General features: G+C 41.9%; 1 protein-coding gene across 1 annotated transcript in view; it reads right to left on the bottom strand.

Annotated features, from left to right (window-relative positions):
* nfatc1 (nuclear factor of activated T cells 1) overlaps positions 1 to 16,568 on the bottom strand; it is a 56,654-nt gene that overhangs the window by 25,686 nt on the left and 14,400 nt on the right. The window contains exons 7-8 of the mRNA XM_082522095.1: positions 5,005 to 5,060; positions 1,594 to 1,726 (exon numbers count right to left, since the gene is read on the bottom strand). Coding sequence (XP_082378221.1) covers positions 1,594 to 1,726; positions 5,005 to 5,060 — 189 coding nt within the window. The remainder of the gene's footprint in view (positions 1 to 1,593; positions 1,727 to 5,004; positions 5,061 to 16,568) is intronic.

The following is a 16,568-nucleotide window of genomic DNA, read 5'->3' as shown; positions in this document are numbered from 1 at the left end:
CACTGACCACACTTGCTGTCCCACAGTCTGTCCACTCCCTTACACTCTGCAGCCCGAGGACAATGCTCCACTTTCACGGCGGGGCAATCCGTCGCCCACGTACAGGGCCGGGCCAGTTCAGCTGAATCGCAGCTTTGAACCACCCACTGGATTTTCACTCCAAGCCTGGAGTGCAATTAGCAGTGGTTTTTACATTTCAGTTGGTGGGTCAATGTTTATATTTAGCTTGGCAAAAGGCTTTCTATTCAAATAACATGTTTTTCCCATGCCCCTTTCCCCACCCTCGTGTGTCCAGTTGCCTCAGCATTCATGCAGCAACAGGTATGGAAAAGAACAGATTTTATGGATTTCTTTTTACAATGGAGGAATAATAGCGTTGCTTTGTTCCTCCCTAGAAAACCACCAGACAAGGGGGGAATACAAACTGTTTGTTCTCGTCTTCAGAAGTAAAATCCCAGCGAAAATGTTTCTAATTAGTCTGTGATGTGGAAGGAAAAGAGCAGACTGAGAGTAGTGAGGGGCTGGCATGGTGACAAAAAAGTCAAAAACAAAAAATTAATCAAAAGTCTGGAGATTAATGGAGGGTTATATATGTATATTTTATTTTACTTTGTGACCAAAATGGTTTGACTATTTGGGTTTCAAGCTGACGGGACTGTTTTGTTAAATTATCAAAAACTCAACTCTACACTAAATGATAATGAAAGCAGCTGTTTTTTTTTTTTAATTATTAAAACATGAACAAGACTAAATGGTGAGTGATACTATTGACCCCCAGCTTAACATATATCTGAAGACAGTTTTTACCTTATTCACACTATATTTTCCCTTTTTTTGCAGCTTCATCACATCAAAATTTGCTGAAAAAGAAGTTACAACATAAAGTGGATCCACTATGCTAATGTCCATTCACAGAGAATATTTTGCTGATTCAAAATAAATTCATCCAGAGTTCATGTTCAGGCTAAAACAAGTTGCTTTAGATCCCTTCCCCCTCCCTTTAAGATGGTAGTTCTCATGATTTGGACCTCATTTGTGAGGTATAGAGCCACTACAAAAAAGATGTTTAATGAATCAAAAAAAAAATTGACATTTTTTCTAATGCTGTGGTGCTCACACTTTTTATTGTTAGTAAAAAGGGTCCGGAAAAGCTTTGAGATAAATGTTTTAAGTGATTTTCTTCTGATTGGCTGCTCCTCTAAACATTGACAGCAGGTGGGTGGGGCTTGTGTGCTCACAACCAGATTCAGGAGTAGAAAAAGGCAACTTGAAACAAAGCTTCTGGCTAAGAGTGAACATAGACTGACAGACTATTTTGAACTTTAGCCATTTTTATGAGCATCGTTTTATGAGCAGTGAGCATCCCTCACTGTAAGAGTATATGTAGGTAGCTTGATTTGGCTCTTACGAGCCTACAGGGATTTGGAGCTCCCCCTGAAATTGAACCAGAGAACTTTTTGTATGGCTAAAAAAATGTGTAAGCCACCACACTATGGACTCACTGTAACAGCAAACATATGAAAGGAGTTTAACATTTTATGAAGGACAGCGATGACCAAACCTATAAATTGCAGACTATAAAGACAAGTTTACCGGTGGCAGGGACGTAGGTGAAGCGCTGGTACTGGCTTCTTTTCCTCTTGCCATTGCAGATGTAGAAGTTCACGTGGACGGGAGTGGACAGTCTTTGGTTTCGGTAGGGAGGGATTTCAACAAGAAGCGAATTCTGCAACACAGAACAAGTTCTGTCATTAAAAACACACCATCTATTTAAATATCCATTTAATTAGCTTATAGCTTTGCATTTGCACTTAAACTTCTTAATTAGTACATATAAAAGGGGGAAGTCGTCACTGTGGCTTTACTTCTCTTGTTTGTCATCTTGAAGAGGTAGTTGTGACAAAGAAACTGAGAACACTACATGCCCGTCTGTGCCAATTTGACAATCACAGGTAAACCCTGACAGCTACACAATCTGATTATTTTGGCAACATGTGTGTCACCCCCTGTTGGCCATTAGAAGGGGGAAAGGGGAACACAAAATCCAGGCTGCAGTCCCTTCCACTATATTGTAGCTTAAATTTAAGGGGCGGCAGATACAATGTAAAAATCTGGTTGTCATCCGAAAGCCACAAAGAGGCCATGAAGTAAGGTTAGAGGGAACTCTGGTTGTTTGCACAATGAATAACTCAGTCAAAGTGAATAAATTGAACCTGGGAGTGTCCAGATAGTTTATTTCCCCAGCAGAGCTTCCTGCTGAGAGTGAAGGCCAGAAGTGACCACACTCCTGGGTTCAGCCTGTGGACACATGAGCCCCATGTGTGTGTTTCTGTGCATGTGTGTGGGAATATATATGACCGAGTGTGTTGGAGGCGCTGCTCAGTAGTCAGGGAGGAAGTCATCCGTCTGCAAAACTGAGCTTCGGAGGACGGCCGGGCCTGACATGTACAGGTGAGAGCTGACACACGTTATATTAAATCACTACCACTGTAAAGCTAAGTGGAGCCAGATGAGGCTTTTCTACTTTTCTTACTCCCTGAAATCCATCGGCCCTTCAGAGAAATAGCAATTAAATTTCAGGAAAGGGTTCCTCATTTGGACTGTGTAAACTGTGTCCCGGTTAGGCAGCTGTAATCAGAATCAGAATCAGAATGGGTTTATTGCCAGGATTCCACTGGTGTCACATGTAATTGAAGTCATTCAAATATTTCTGAAAGTTTTATGCCTGCATTTTGTGTGTTACATCATAAAATTGCAAATTGAGTTAAAACAAACACAAAAAGCAAAAGAAAATCTCAAAACAAGGTCTGGGAGGTTTAATATAATAAAACTGGTTCCTATCATGCAAACAGTGGGAAGGAAAAAAATGTGACAAATTGAGCATAGAGGAGCATTTTTGGACTCCCTAAGTGAGTGCGTCAAGACCATCTATCTAGGTTTATATGAGAAATCTGTATCTAATTATAAGTAATTCTTAAAAAGAAAACGTAATCATCCCTCGTCTTCCCAGATCTGCGCTCATTGGGGCAGATCAGTCTGTTCAGGTGACGTATTCTGGATTCGTTGTTTGGCCTGAGATTAAACTTGGCCAAAGCAGCATCAGTGTTTGAAATGGGACCAATCCAGCAGACTGGACTGAGTGGGGAGGGACGGAGAGAGGGAGGCCCTTTGTCTATTCAAGCAGACAGATGTGCCCCAGCAGCCACTCTAAGTGAGTGTGTGTCTGTGTTTTGCAGAGGGAAGACACTGGGAGCAGGTGCAGAGCTTCACATTTATACACGCTCTAATCCCCTCGTCTATCTCCCAGACTCCCACCACGTCTCTGGCTCTGTCTTTCCCTCAGCTGTCTGAGCGCAAGACAGGATACACTGCCAGGCTCAAACCCCCACAGGTGGAGGGCTGAACTTTTGAACACCTTTTCCACACATTTCAAACACAACACTGAAGCTTCTGTCCTGGGTTGAGGAAATCAGCGCTGTTGTTACAGTCACAGTTTACTGATTCAGAACAAAAGGCAACGCTGGTATTGATACTTCATTAGGCATTTCATTAGGTACACCTGTTTGGTTGCTTGTTAATGTAAATGTGTAATCAACCAATCACATACCATCAGCACAAATAGACATGTAGACATGGTCAAGGTGATCTGCTGAGATGATTTAAGTGACTCTCAATCGCATCATTGTTGCTGCCATTTGAGAAACTGCTGATCTACTGCATCTAGTGCAGAGAATGGCTTGAAAACCAGACAATATCTGATGAGCAGCAGTTCTCTGGGTGAAAAAATGCCTTCTGGTTAATGCCAGAAGTCAGAGGAGAACTGCCAGACTGCTTTGAGATCTCAGGAAGGCAAAAGTAACTCAAATAACCACTTGTTACAACCAAAGTAAGCAGAAGATCATCTCTGAATGTGAAACCTTGCAGCAGATGGGCTACAGCAGAAGAAGACCACACCGGCTGCCACTCCTGTCAGCTAAGAATAGGAAGCCAAGGCTGCACTTCACACGGACTCATCACAACATGAAAGCATGGATCCATCCTGTCTGGTAACAATCATCAGGCTGGTGTAATGATGTGGGGGATGTTTTCTCGACACACTTCAGGAGTGTCACATAAACACCTGAACATTGTTAGTGGCCTTGTCAATCTTTTTACGACCACAGTGTATCCAACTTCTGATGCCTGCTTTGAGCAGGATAACAAACCATGTCACAAAACTCAAATAATCTCAAACTGGTGTCTTGAACATGACATTGAGTTTACTGCACTCAAATTGCCTCCACAGTCACCAGATCTCAATCCAATAGAGCACCATTGAGACGTGGTGGAACAACAGATTCATGTCGTGAATGTGCAGGAACTGTGCGATGCTGTCGTGTCATTATGGACCAAAAATATATGAGGAATGTTTTCAGCCCCTTGTTGAATCTATGCTATGAAAAACTGAGGAATTAAGGCAGTTGTGAAGGCAAAAGTGTGTCCAGTACAGAGACAGGAAGTGTTTGGTAAGTGCCCTCTTAGTTTCTTCCAGCCCTGTAAAATATTTCTTGTAAATAAATAAGAGATCAGATATAAAAAGTATAACAGTTGAATAATGAACACACATTCTTTTTGTAGTATTAGCTAAGGGGTTGGGTTATTTTGCCTTTCCTTACAGGTTTATGCTAAGCTAGTAGATGAATGACTAGAATAGTTTACAAATTTTAAAGACTTCTTGAACTTCCCATCTAATTATGTATAAGTTTACAGCAGATTTGTGATTCAATAAAAAAAAACAAATGCGTTGTTGTTGCTAAGGCAGGTTGTTCTTCATCACACTGAGTGGGGCTCCAGTCGCTCTCGGCTCTCTTAATTTAGACGTTAGATTGTTTTTCAGATGCGAAGACTAAACATTTTGGCATCGAGTTCAGATAAATGATTGGGAACAGCTGCTCTTTACACAGCGCTTTAATCCTGAAATGAGATCAGCTTTGTCACGATCACTGTGTCACATGTATCACTTACAGGCTTCGAGGCGTCTCTCTCAACCTTGGCCTCAGTCTCCCAGATGTGGTGACCGTCTAAAAGAAAGGACAGGAAAGAGAGAAAGACTTAGCAACGACGGTTCAGAAAATAACCCACCTACTTGGCTCCCAGCAGAAATGAAGAAATGCAATGAGTGTTGTTATTATTATCGGTTACATCAGTGATGTATAAAACAGCTCCGGAGAGCGGAGGATATCACGAACGTCACACTGTCTGACCCACGGCTCATGAGCTCATATCCTCGGTCTAACAGACTTCGAGACAGCAAAATCGCACAGAGAGAAATCTGATGCAATCCTGAAAAAAAAGAAAGAAAAGCAGTCATACCAAAGAGATGAGCGACATCTTTGGTGGATGAGAGAAAGCTTGACTTCATCGCTGTGTGGAATCCCAACATGCTCGAGCAGCTGGTTGGCTCGTTAATGCGCGGCGACTGGAAACTGACAACTCGCCTCGACTTTCAAACCTCTCATTTCTTCTGTTCTCATAGGAATCTTTCCGCTATCCCCATATAATGATTGTTAAACGGTACTGGTACTTTTTTCTCTTCTTTTCTGGTAATGTGCGTTTTCTTCTGTTTAGCTGCCACAATAAAAAAGGTTTTCTCATCAGGCAATAAAACGAGGCATCATGTGAACTGCTGGAAACACAGGCCTGCTAAAAAAAGCTCGGGTTTGATTTGTCATTTTGCCCAATGAGGTGTGAGTAAAACTATAATTTTCAACCAATTTATTAGACAGAGGGAAACCGCTGTGATTTCTTTAGACCCCTGACTCATTAACAAGGCTCTAAATTGACATTAAAGGGCTGTGAAATTGAAAACTTTACTTTAAAAGAAAGAAAAAGTCAGCCATGGCCAAATTTTTTTTGAAGAAAATTGACTCAGTGTCGCTCAACATGATGCCTGCAGTTTGACAAGTGGAGCGTTTGAATGGAGCAGACAGCTCAGTGGAGACGGACGGGACGCTCGGTGTTTGAGTAGACGGGAGTTGTGAGGTGGCACAGATGGAGGAGGTGCAGCTTGGCACTGACTGGAGAGCCGGAGACCTCTCTCTGCTCTGTTTGATCTCACTTTCATTTTTCTTATAGCTGCTGCACATGCCTGACACTTAGCATTAGAGTTTCAGGGTTGCTGCTCTCCAGGAAGAAGCGATAACATTCGTTTCGAATGAGTAATAGGGCTACAAATTCCTCTCAGACGATTTGAATCTTCGAGTGTCAAGTTTACGCTCATTATTTCAACTTTAACTCTAAACACAAAATAAAAGTCTTTTTTTTTTTACCAAATGTTTCCACAGAACTCCTTCATATGAAACAGACGGACTATCATCCAAGAAAAACCAACAAAAAAGGCTGAGATAGAGTGTGCTGTCACTTTAGTAATAACTCGAGGGAAACCTGAGAGGGGCTCAACTGAGAGCTGAGCTGTCACTTCTGGAGACATATTTTCAAACTCTTCAACAATCAGAAGCCTGTCTCAAATACTGTTTTTACAATACAGGCTCTGCTTGTACTAATTTAGTCAATTTTTCAGTGCACCTGCTGTAAGTAAGAATGTGGAACTGGGGCTGAGCTATTCTGAGCTATTAGAGCAAAGTTTTCTTTTTAAACCTGCTCTGTTAGACATTTAAAAGATCACTTATTATTTCTGCTAAATATCAAACATCTGACATGGTTTCTGCTGCCATTAGCCACACAGTGCTTAATAATGCATAATGTTTATGCTACAGTCAATATACACATGTAAATGTAAGTGGTTGAAATGACTTCAAAGGGATGGAAAGAACATTTCTGACGAGCTGCAAACCAGAAAAGAAAAAAGGAAACAATGCAACGCAGCCTGTGAATGCTGCAGATACATCAACAGGTTCGACTTGTCTTCCAGATGACACTTAATACGTCTCTTCGTGCAACCTTGTTGCGTGCAACTCAACATATATCATAAAACCTTGCTATTACTTGTTGTATGTTTGTCTTTTTTCACTGGTAAAATATTTTAATTCCATTTCAAGTAAATTTTCCCTACACGGTCTCTTTAGTACTTTAAAAACCCAGTGTAAATATTACATTATCATAGAAAGAAAGCCCACAATACAATAATTAGTATAAGTAAGCACTTATACAAAAAACAAAATGAAAAAAAAACAACTACTTCATCATTCAAATCTTCATCCTCGTGACCGTTCTAGATGAAACATGAAGGTATGAGAGGAAGACAGAAGGGGAATATACGACAACCTCCTATGTGAAATATTTATAACTTACTGACAGGAACAGTATGAAACTTCTGAGAAAAAAGTGACAGCTTATGACAATAAATTTTTCGTTACCTAAATTTTTCACTCTCTCTGTGGACGCTCATTATGTTCATGTCTGGCTCCACATTTCTCTTCTTGGACTCTACTAGAGATGCTTTGCATGATTCACAGTTCAAAATAATCATCAATCATCTCCAACTGGGCCTCCCCTCAGCTCATCCTCTGTCTGAAACAACACTTGTTACCTTTAAAATAACTTTCTTCTGATTGGTTGCCCCTCAAAAGAGTTGTGGGTGGGGCCACTGTGCTCACAGCCCGAGCTGTGTGCTACTGACATCATAAAGATCCAAAAGTAAGAAAGACTGTCTGAAACGAAGCCTTAGCTTTTGCCTCGAGGGGATTGCTTCTACATATAGTTAATTAATTATTCAACTTTGGATATGTTCAGTAGGAGCATTCGTCACTGTAAAGATACAGGTATGAGAGAAATGAAGGGAAGCATAAATGGTCTACTTTCATTCTAAAAACAAAATGAAATCTGAGGGTTAATAAATGTAAACAGCATTCTGAAAGCTTCAAGATAATCTGGTACAGATGCAAGGTGTAGAGTTATGGGAAGTGCACACACACACACACACACACACACACACACAGACTGGTGTGTGGTATTATGATTCAAACATAAGATTTATAGACAATATGGCAAAGAAACCTCCCTATAAACAGAAAAGAGAAGAAAAACAGCTCGTCATACAGGAAGTTCTCAGTGAAAAGAATATCTTTACGTAAGCAGCGCTGACAAACTTTAAAAATAGTTAACGTGACTAACACTAAAATCTGCGCGTTTGTCTGTTTTCTCAACCCCACTCTGTCTCCTCACTTCAGGAAGCTCTCCAGAAGGGAAGCCTTTCCAGTCATTGTCAATCCACAGGAGATGAACATGTTTTTTAGATCTCCCTCAACGTCTCTGTCTGTTTCTCCCCGTCTGCTTTTGCCTTCGCTCTCTCTGACTCACGCACATCATTTTTCACATCATCACAGAGATAGAAAATTTGAATTGAGCAATTTGTTCTCGGTGCCCAGCTACCTACTGCCAGGAAACTTCTCAAGAGCTAAAAAAAAAAAAAGAGAGAGAAAGAGCTTTGAAAAGTTGAATGCGTGGGATGCCTTTGTTTGAAAAGACTGTACCGGATAATTGATAACCACAGAATGTAATTGATAACCACAGAATGTTCCAGAGTTATAGGGCAACATCTGCGCAAAGTCTGCACCGATCCAATGAAAAACTTCGCCAGCAGTTTCTCTCCAGCTCCCCTCCCACCAAATTTCAGCGAGCACAATTTGGTTTCTAACTCTCTGGCCCACTGTGCTGGATGATATCCAATATTATCTAAGTTAAACAACTCAGCCTAAAACCACCTCGACCATATAAACCCAGCACCCCTCCCCAGCTCTCACAACGCCCAAGCTCCACCGGCCTTGGCACCGTCCCAGCCTCTCAGAAGTCGTACAATTCACATTTTGTTAGCAACGGTCTACACAAATCATTACTTTCTCAGAGCAGACATAACACAGAGCAGTCAATGACACAGCGGTGGTGTGCTGCAAAGAGTCATGGCAGCCGAGGGGGATCAAACAATATACAATACAGTTATTTGTCATGTTGTGTTTAGAAAGAGATTCAAACAGCTCCTTGTGTGTCTTAATTGAGGCTGGGTGGAGTAAAACTCTGGTGCCCAGAGTGAAACAGCGGGGTGGCATGTGCCCAAGCCCTCATAACGTACAGTAAATATAAACATATGCTCTACCCAAGTCCATGTGGCACACTGAAAGAGTTCCCTTGTCCTCTGACTGACGACTGAGACCTCTTCCTTACCACCCTGAAAACATTTGGATTTTGGAAGCTGCTTGCAAACTGAGGCCAGCTCAAATCTGATAAATGGCAGCAGATACTGACATCCAGCCCTCAAGAACACCACTTAAAGCTACAGCGGCGCCTGCCACTACACAACGTCACCCGTTTCATAGAGAAATCAATCTCTGGAGTTTCTCAAAAGAGCTGTCTTTTTCTTTCTTTTTTAAGAAATCATACCCTATAATTTATGAAAACATCATCTCATCTGTTTATGTGACTGTAATTGATTTGTTTATGAAAAATAGCCATTGTTCTCAAAAGTGTCCGAAGCAGCCAAACCGCTGAACAGCCATTGTTCTGTTAATCTAATGAAAGTGAAGTGCGCCGACCATGCGCACCACCAAAGCAAAGGAACCCTCCCTCCAAACCAAACCACCGCTCAAAAGATAGCACAGCTAACAGAGCGCGCAAGTTAAAACAAACTCATTCACCCCAAGGTACATTACTGTCATTACGCTACTGTCATCTCGCTCACAGCTCTCATTAGTTTAAAGAAGGAGGGCTGTCTGCAGTTTTCTACCGGTAATTTTAGAAACCATCTCACAGCAACGCAGCGCGGTCAAGTTCAATTTTCAGCTCGTCTTACTTGCTGCTCTGACCAAGAACGATTAGACAAAATTGTTTGGGTGTTCCCGTCAGACGAGGAAAGCTCGGCTTTTCTACCTGCTCGGAGCTCCAACTCGTCGGCTCACAGAAAGAGCGACGGGTGAGGAAGATGGTTCAAGGAAAACATAGCTGTAGGTTTGATGGATCAGGGAAATTGTTATTCGCAGCGATGCTGATTGCAGCCGACCAGGCAGCTCTCCAGAATACCAGGCCAGATGTGAAAGTGCTCTTTTCATTTGGGGTTTTTCCTCTGAAAGGATTTCCTCCAGGATCTCTCGCTATTATCAATCATTGAAGGGAAACACTGTGCAGAACCACACTTGATTAAAAATACTCCAGCAAATAAAAGGAGGGACCCGGTGAAAGTAATCAACGGTGTGCATTATTTTCAGATAACTGCAGTTGTGAAACAGTCCAGTTGTTATCGTTTCAAAAGCAGCAACCATCGTTCCCATCCCAAAACAGTCAAATGTCACATGTCTGAACGATTTCAGACCTGTGGCACTCACCCCCATTCCCGCCAAATGCCTGGAGAGACTGGTCATTAAACACATCAGAGCTGCTTTTCCACCATCCCTGGACTCGCACCAGTTTGCATACAGGGAGAACCGGTCAACCGAGGATGCGATCGCCACAGTGCTGCACACATTACTGAAGCACTTGGAACACAGGAACACCTATGCACGGCTCCTCTTTGTAGACTACAGCTCGGCTTTTAATACCATCCGGCCATATAAACTCCGTCCCAAACTCCACCAACTGGGACTTAACTCCTCTCTGTGCAACTGGATTGTGGACTTCCTCACTAACCGTAGACAGAGTGTCAGAGTGGGTAAGAACACCTCTTCCACCCTTGTGGTCAACACCGGTGCCCCTCAGGGGTGTGTTCTGAGCCCTCTGCTATACACTCTCTTCACCCATGACTGTATTTCCTCCTGCGCGTCCAATCTCATTGTTAAGTTTGCAGATGACACTACAGTGCTCGGACTTATATCCAACAATGATGAGACAAACTATAGGACAGAGGTGCAACAACTAGAGTCATGGTGCCACGACAATAACTTGGTCTTAAACACCAAAAAGACCAAGGAGATCATTGTAGATTTCCGGAAGAGGGGCCATAACAACCATCTGCCTCTCTTCATTGGCAGTGAGGCGGTGGAGAGGGTGAGCAGTTTTAAATTCTTGGGGGTAACTGTGACCGAGGACCTGTCCTGGGGCAACCATATCACCTCAGTTGTACGGAAGGCCCAACAGCGCCTCTACTACCTGAGGAGACTGCGGAGCGCACACATTCCCAGATCTCTGATGTTGAACTTCTACAACTGTGCCATCAGCAGCGTTCTGACGTATGGATTTCTAGTGTGGTTCCCCAGCTGCACCAAGGCCGATCAGCAAGCACTCCAGCGGGTGGTGAAAGAAGCTGGCAGAATTATTGGAACAAGTCTGCCAGAGATCAGTAATATCTTCCCCACTCGCTGTCTGAGGAGGGTGCACAGTATCCTGCGGGACCAACATCACCCTGCGCGCCACCTTTTCCATCTGCTGCCCTCAGGGAGAAGGTACAGGTCTATACAGGCCAGAACATCCAGACTGGCCAACAGCCTGTATCCACAGGCTGTGAGGCTCCTGAACTCTCTGCCCCCCTCTCACGGACAATAACCATATCCAACTTCTTAATAGCAATGAACTGGTCTGCATTGGTGCATCATATCTTTATTCTCTTCCCCCTCCTGCCCCCCCCCTCTTTCTTAAATAGATAACTATCATATCTGATATCATATCTCACAGTACAATAATATTGAATGGGTTGCATTGTTGTATTTTGTCATGTTTCTCAGGTCTTTGTCTGAATTTCTACGAACATTATTGCTAAGGATTGTCTTATTGCATTGGAGTCACACTGGGTTAAATATGTACACTTGGGTTTTAAGGGGTATTTATTATTTTCTTCTTTTTTTTGGGTTGTATGGAAGCCCCAAACGCAATTTCATTGTTCTTGACAATGACAATAAATAAATAAATACTAAATACTAAAATGGACGCTTTCTGAACTATACAGTTATCATCAAATTTGGGGGGGAAATGTCAGCATCCAGGTGACGCAGCAGGCCTCGCTAAAATCTAATACTGTAGACAGAAAAAACCCCAAGAAGATCCTTTTTTAGCTTCATTAGTCAACACCATTTACTAAATGAAGACCATGTGATGCAGCTGGAAACTAGTAAGTGGGTCTGAGAGGTTTGTTTATCATGTTAGTCATATAGTCCAAGCATGATTAAAACAGATTAAAAAAAACAGTTGGGAGAATGAAATCAAACCAGCTTCTTAAACCAAAACAAAAACAGCAACAACAAAAACAAGACTACAACAAAACTTAGAACTTGGTCATAAAGGGGCGTAACTCTCCACATCGCTGGATCCCAAGCAACAGCAGTTCTCATTCAAATTCAAATACTCAACCCTAGCATGCTATTGGAGAACTTATGTTTAACTTTAATAACTTTTTTCTATTTTCTTTTTCATTGTTCAGATGCAATAGGGTAGCACATATGGTCCCTTGGCCAATAAAGGGTTAAGAGGAAGAAATGTTCAGCAGAATCAAGCTCATCGAGGGCGTATCTCCAATGACTGGTTGGGATTAAACATGAAGGTTTAAGAGAGAGAGAGAAAGATCCTGGCTGGTTATGAGGTTATGAGGTAAGGTTATGAAACATCTTATAACTTAACAACAAACTTGTCACATTTTGTAACCTTATATTGGACCTGCGATGCTCACTTCTAGCTCCATTTTCTTTGAGTCGCAGCTCGGAATAATCCTTGTTTATCTTTAGCTGGGCTTCGGCGCAGAGCCTCAGATCATCGCCCTTAAAGATAGCTTTCTTTTTAAGGGTATCCAGTCTTCTGATTAGCAGCCCTTCATAAACAGAAGTTTTGAGCACAGGCGGGTGGAGCTTCTGACAAAACCACATTAGAGATATCCGCTCTCTTTGACATCATCCAGAGCCAAGAGTAGAAAAATCTGTCTGAGCCTAAGCTTTTAGAGCGGCCTGAAACCCAAAGCCTTGTTTCACAGGGATTATTAGTACATACGCTGACTCCAATATGTCTACGTTTGCCCACGTTTAACATAAGCATCCACACTACAACAGCATAAACGGAACATAATGTGTCTACTTTTATCAGTGCATATCTATTTTTTAAATAACCAAGGTACAGTTTATACTCCTGCTGACAACAAATGAAGTCTTCCAGTACTAATCAACACAAAGAGGTGACTAGAGGACAGCAGGGCCTAATTTCCCACATGGAGTGGCTGCGACTTATCACAGAAAGCATCTCCTGGGCAGTAATTTTGCAAATGAAAGCAAGGTGAGATCGAGTTAGGTTTAGATTACAGGCTGATGTCTGCAGCACCAAAGCCATACAGTAATCTCTTATGACTGATTGGCTGTAGTCACGAGTGGCAGCTGAACCGATGTTATCTTGGCCATTTCTGCTAAAGGCGGGACATGCAGGCAAGATAAAGCAAAGCCAGTTTGTGTTTTCAGACTGTGTGTTAAAGAGCAGGTGACAGAGTGTGCAGGTCTCTATGGGAAAACAGGGATTTCCTTCATGAGCGTGAGTCACGGGCAGCAACAAAAACAAACTCAAAAACATGAAACTGCACATGCACAAAAAACACGAGGTCTCAAGGTCACCCTCTCTTGTCACGTTCGCACTCCAGAAGGTTTTCATTATTTACCGCAAGAGGGGAAAAAAATCCATCGGACATTAAAACAAAAACCAAAACAAATTGATTTTTTTTTAGCAAGTTGGCATCTCAAGGCAGGGTCACTCATCCCGGCTATAATTGCAGGGGAAACTCTGACTAAAACACACACACACACAGACGTATTCACTTGCAAGTACAGGACGGATGCAAAAACACAACTCTCAGGAATATTTGCATCTGTCAGCGTCCGCATGTTCTGTTACCGCAGCTTTGTGAGAGCGCTTTATTGGAAGATTTGCAGGAAAATTGTCCATCGGTAAAAATAAATGCTTAAGCCCTTTATGGCAACAAAATCCACCACTCCGGATTTATGAGTTTGATTGTTAAATGGTTTCTCAGAGCTCCGCTTTGGCACGAGTAAAAAAACAATAAAAGTCTATAACTTTTCCAGAGCGTACATGTTCTACATGAAGATTTGAAAACAGAGATGAGTTGTATATTTTTTTTAAATATGCAGATTTGAGCTTTTAGTCCTTGGCCTTATTAGTTAGTATCTTATTATATCAGTGATGCCGTTTCACCCCAGAGAGTAATGACGTCTCTACTAGTCTACTGTTTCTATTTATCTGTGTGTTTATACAGGGAGCAGCTGTAAAGAAGAACCAGTTTGATCCACAGGGAGATCGCAGCTCATAGAGTTAATGAACTGACAGCTGGTGGCAAAGAAGCAGCTTGGATAAAGAGGTGGACGGATGGAGGGAAGTGGAGGGGGGGCAGTGTTGTGGAAGCCTGGCTCAAGGGTGTTTCCATGGTAGGATTGCCCAGGAATCTGATGCTGGTGCCAGACGCAGGGAAACCCTCATCAAAAACAAGGGAGCACACCCATAAGCATCAGTCCACGAGGCCCTAAAGACGGCTAGATTCAAAGCTCAAGGAGAACCAGAGCAGCTAAAGACCCAAACATGTTGGACGTTTCTGTTTTGTTTCCTTTGTAAATGAACCAGATGAATGTATTTACAATGAGCTCAGAGTTTGGGTCAAACAGAAACACACAATTCAGTCAGATCCGCTTCAGCCAAATTGTTATTAATTTATATTCAGCAACATGGTTCTGTTCTGGGACCTCTCCACCCTTTCGAGAGGATACGTGGAAAGCATAAGGCGTGGTCACTGCATCTTCCTGCTCTTTCATACATGGAAAACAGGAGGCAGCAGAAACAGCAGCAAACCAGCCATTCAAAGCAGAGCAAGCATCAGAGATGACACATGCATTTAATGAGTCAGAGACAGCATGGAAAGGAAGAGCTGGGCTGGGGATGGGTTGCCAAGTTGCTTATAGATGTCCAGCAACTGACGGCAGGTTAAAGCAGATAAAATAGTCCACTCTGAAGCTTATCTTAAATATCAGTTCAATATCAACTGGACGATCAGCTACTGTGGAGCGGCTCTGAGAGCAGCTCATCTGGCGAGTTTACAGCTGAGGCAGATTTCACGGCTTGTTCGAACTAATGCTTTGCTCAGTTTAGGATCAAAAATATGTGGTTTGCCAAGCAGGACACACTGATTGGATGAAACGCCAGGAGGCAGAGCTAAAAAGGTTACATTTATAGAGATAATTGGTATCGATGAAAAGGTTAGGTAGTAGACAGTAGTTTGACAGCACTTTCACACTTGTGTCTGAAGCTTTCAACCACATTTCATATCTACCTGCAATGTGGTTTATCTAAATATTCAACAAGCTATATATTTTTTAAATAATTTAATACACTATGGCTATACATTTGAAATGTGAGATAAAGGAAGAAAGTTTGTTAGATTAAAATTCAGCCAGTATCACTTTACACAAAGGAAGATTTCCATCTACATTATTGTGGTATTATTGTATTTGGGGACATCCATCTTTTCCATGTGAATATATGGAAAGCATAAGGCAGGGGTGAAAGCTCGGTACACAACAGAACAGACATCAGCGATAACAAGGATGACGCTCATTCAGTCAGGCACAGCACTGAAACGAAGAGGTGGGTTGTGAAGCAGCTTGCAGAGGCAGAATCAACTAGAAGCAGGGTAAATCAGCTTAAAGAAAATGTGCCTACAAAATGTTCAAAGACTGTCAACTGATAGCTCTGCTGTGGGCTAGCACTGAGATCAGCTGTTATCAGCTCATACTCCAGGACTGCAGGCAAAGCCTTGTTTTGTAACCTGCCTTAAGTGAGTAAGTAATGCTATACTCACTTTATGCATCACTTTAATGCTAAATTTAAAAAACAGAATGGACCTTTCTATTAAATTCAAGTCAAATTTACAGTCCCCAGTTTGTTTTGCAGCATGTTTCACAAATGAAAAATACGTAATGTACAGAGTCAATATCAGATTTAAAAACAGGAGGACTTAATGTAAACTTTAAATTTCAAGTTTATCAAGCGCTCTTCTTCCTGTCTTTCTTATCTTTCTCCATCTCTGAGTGAAGTTTGCTCTCTTTCCCTTCTCTCCCTGTGAAATACAGGAGCTGGACCTTTAGCTAGCAACACACTGTGTGACAACTGCACGTAAATTCAGTTCTGGTTTTAACAATGAGCCAGTGAAGAGAAGCTAATATGGGAGCAACATGAACTTTATCCTCTTAGTACCCTAACTGCAGGGTTTTAATCAACTGAAGGCTTTTCGGGGAAATTTTATGTTAGCCTGATAATAATGAATTACAATAGTTCAGTCTAGGGATAGAAAAATGCACCATTTTTTTTTCAGCATGACAGGATGGCAGAGGATGTTTCTGTTTTAGTAAAGCTGTCCTAAATATTAGTTTAATGTCTGCATAGAAACATATATCCTGGTGAAAAATGAGTCCCAGGTTCTTTACAACAGTAGGACACCATTTTTATGAGGTTGTTTGGGGTTATTACAAACCTTTATGTCTTCAAGACACGCACAAACTAATTTTTGTTATCAGGTCTCATTAATAAATATAGATCGGTATCATCTGCATAACAATGAAAATGCATCCACTGTTGTTTTTAACTACACTATATGGAGGAAGCGTGTATAACAT

The sequence above is a fragment of the Aulonocara stuartgranti genome, assembly GCF_965226115.1.
Source record: "Aulonocara stuartgranti genome assembly, chromosome: 22".
Taxonomy (NCBI): Eukaryota; Metazoa; Chordata; class Actinopteri; order Cichliformes; family Cichlidae; genus Aulonocara; species Aulonocara stuartgranti.
Note: the sequence above shows the minus strand (reverse complement) of the source record. Positions and strands in the feature narration are given on the sequence as shown.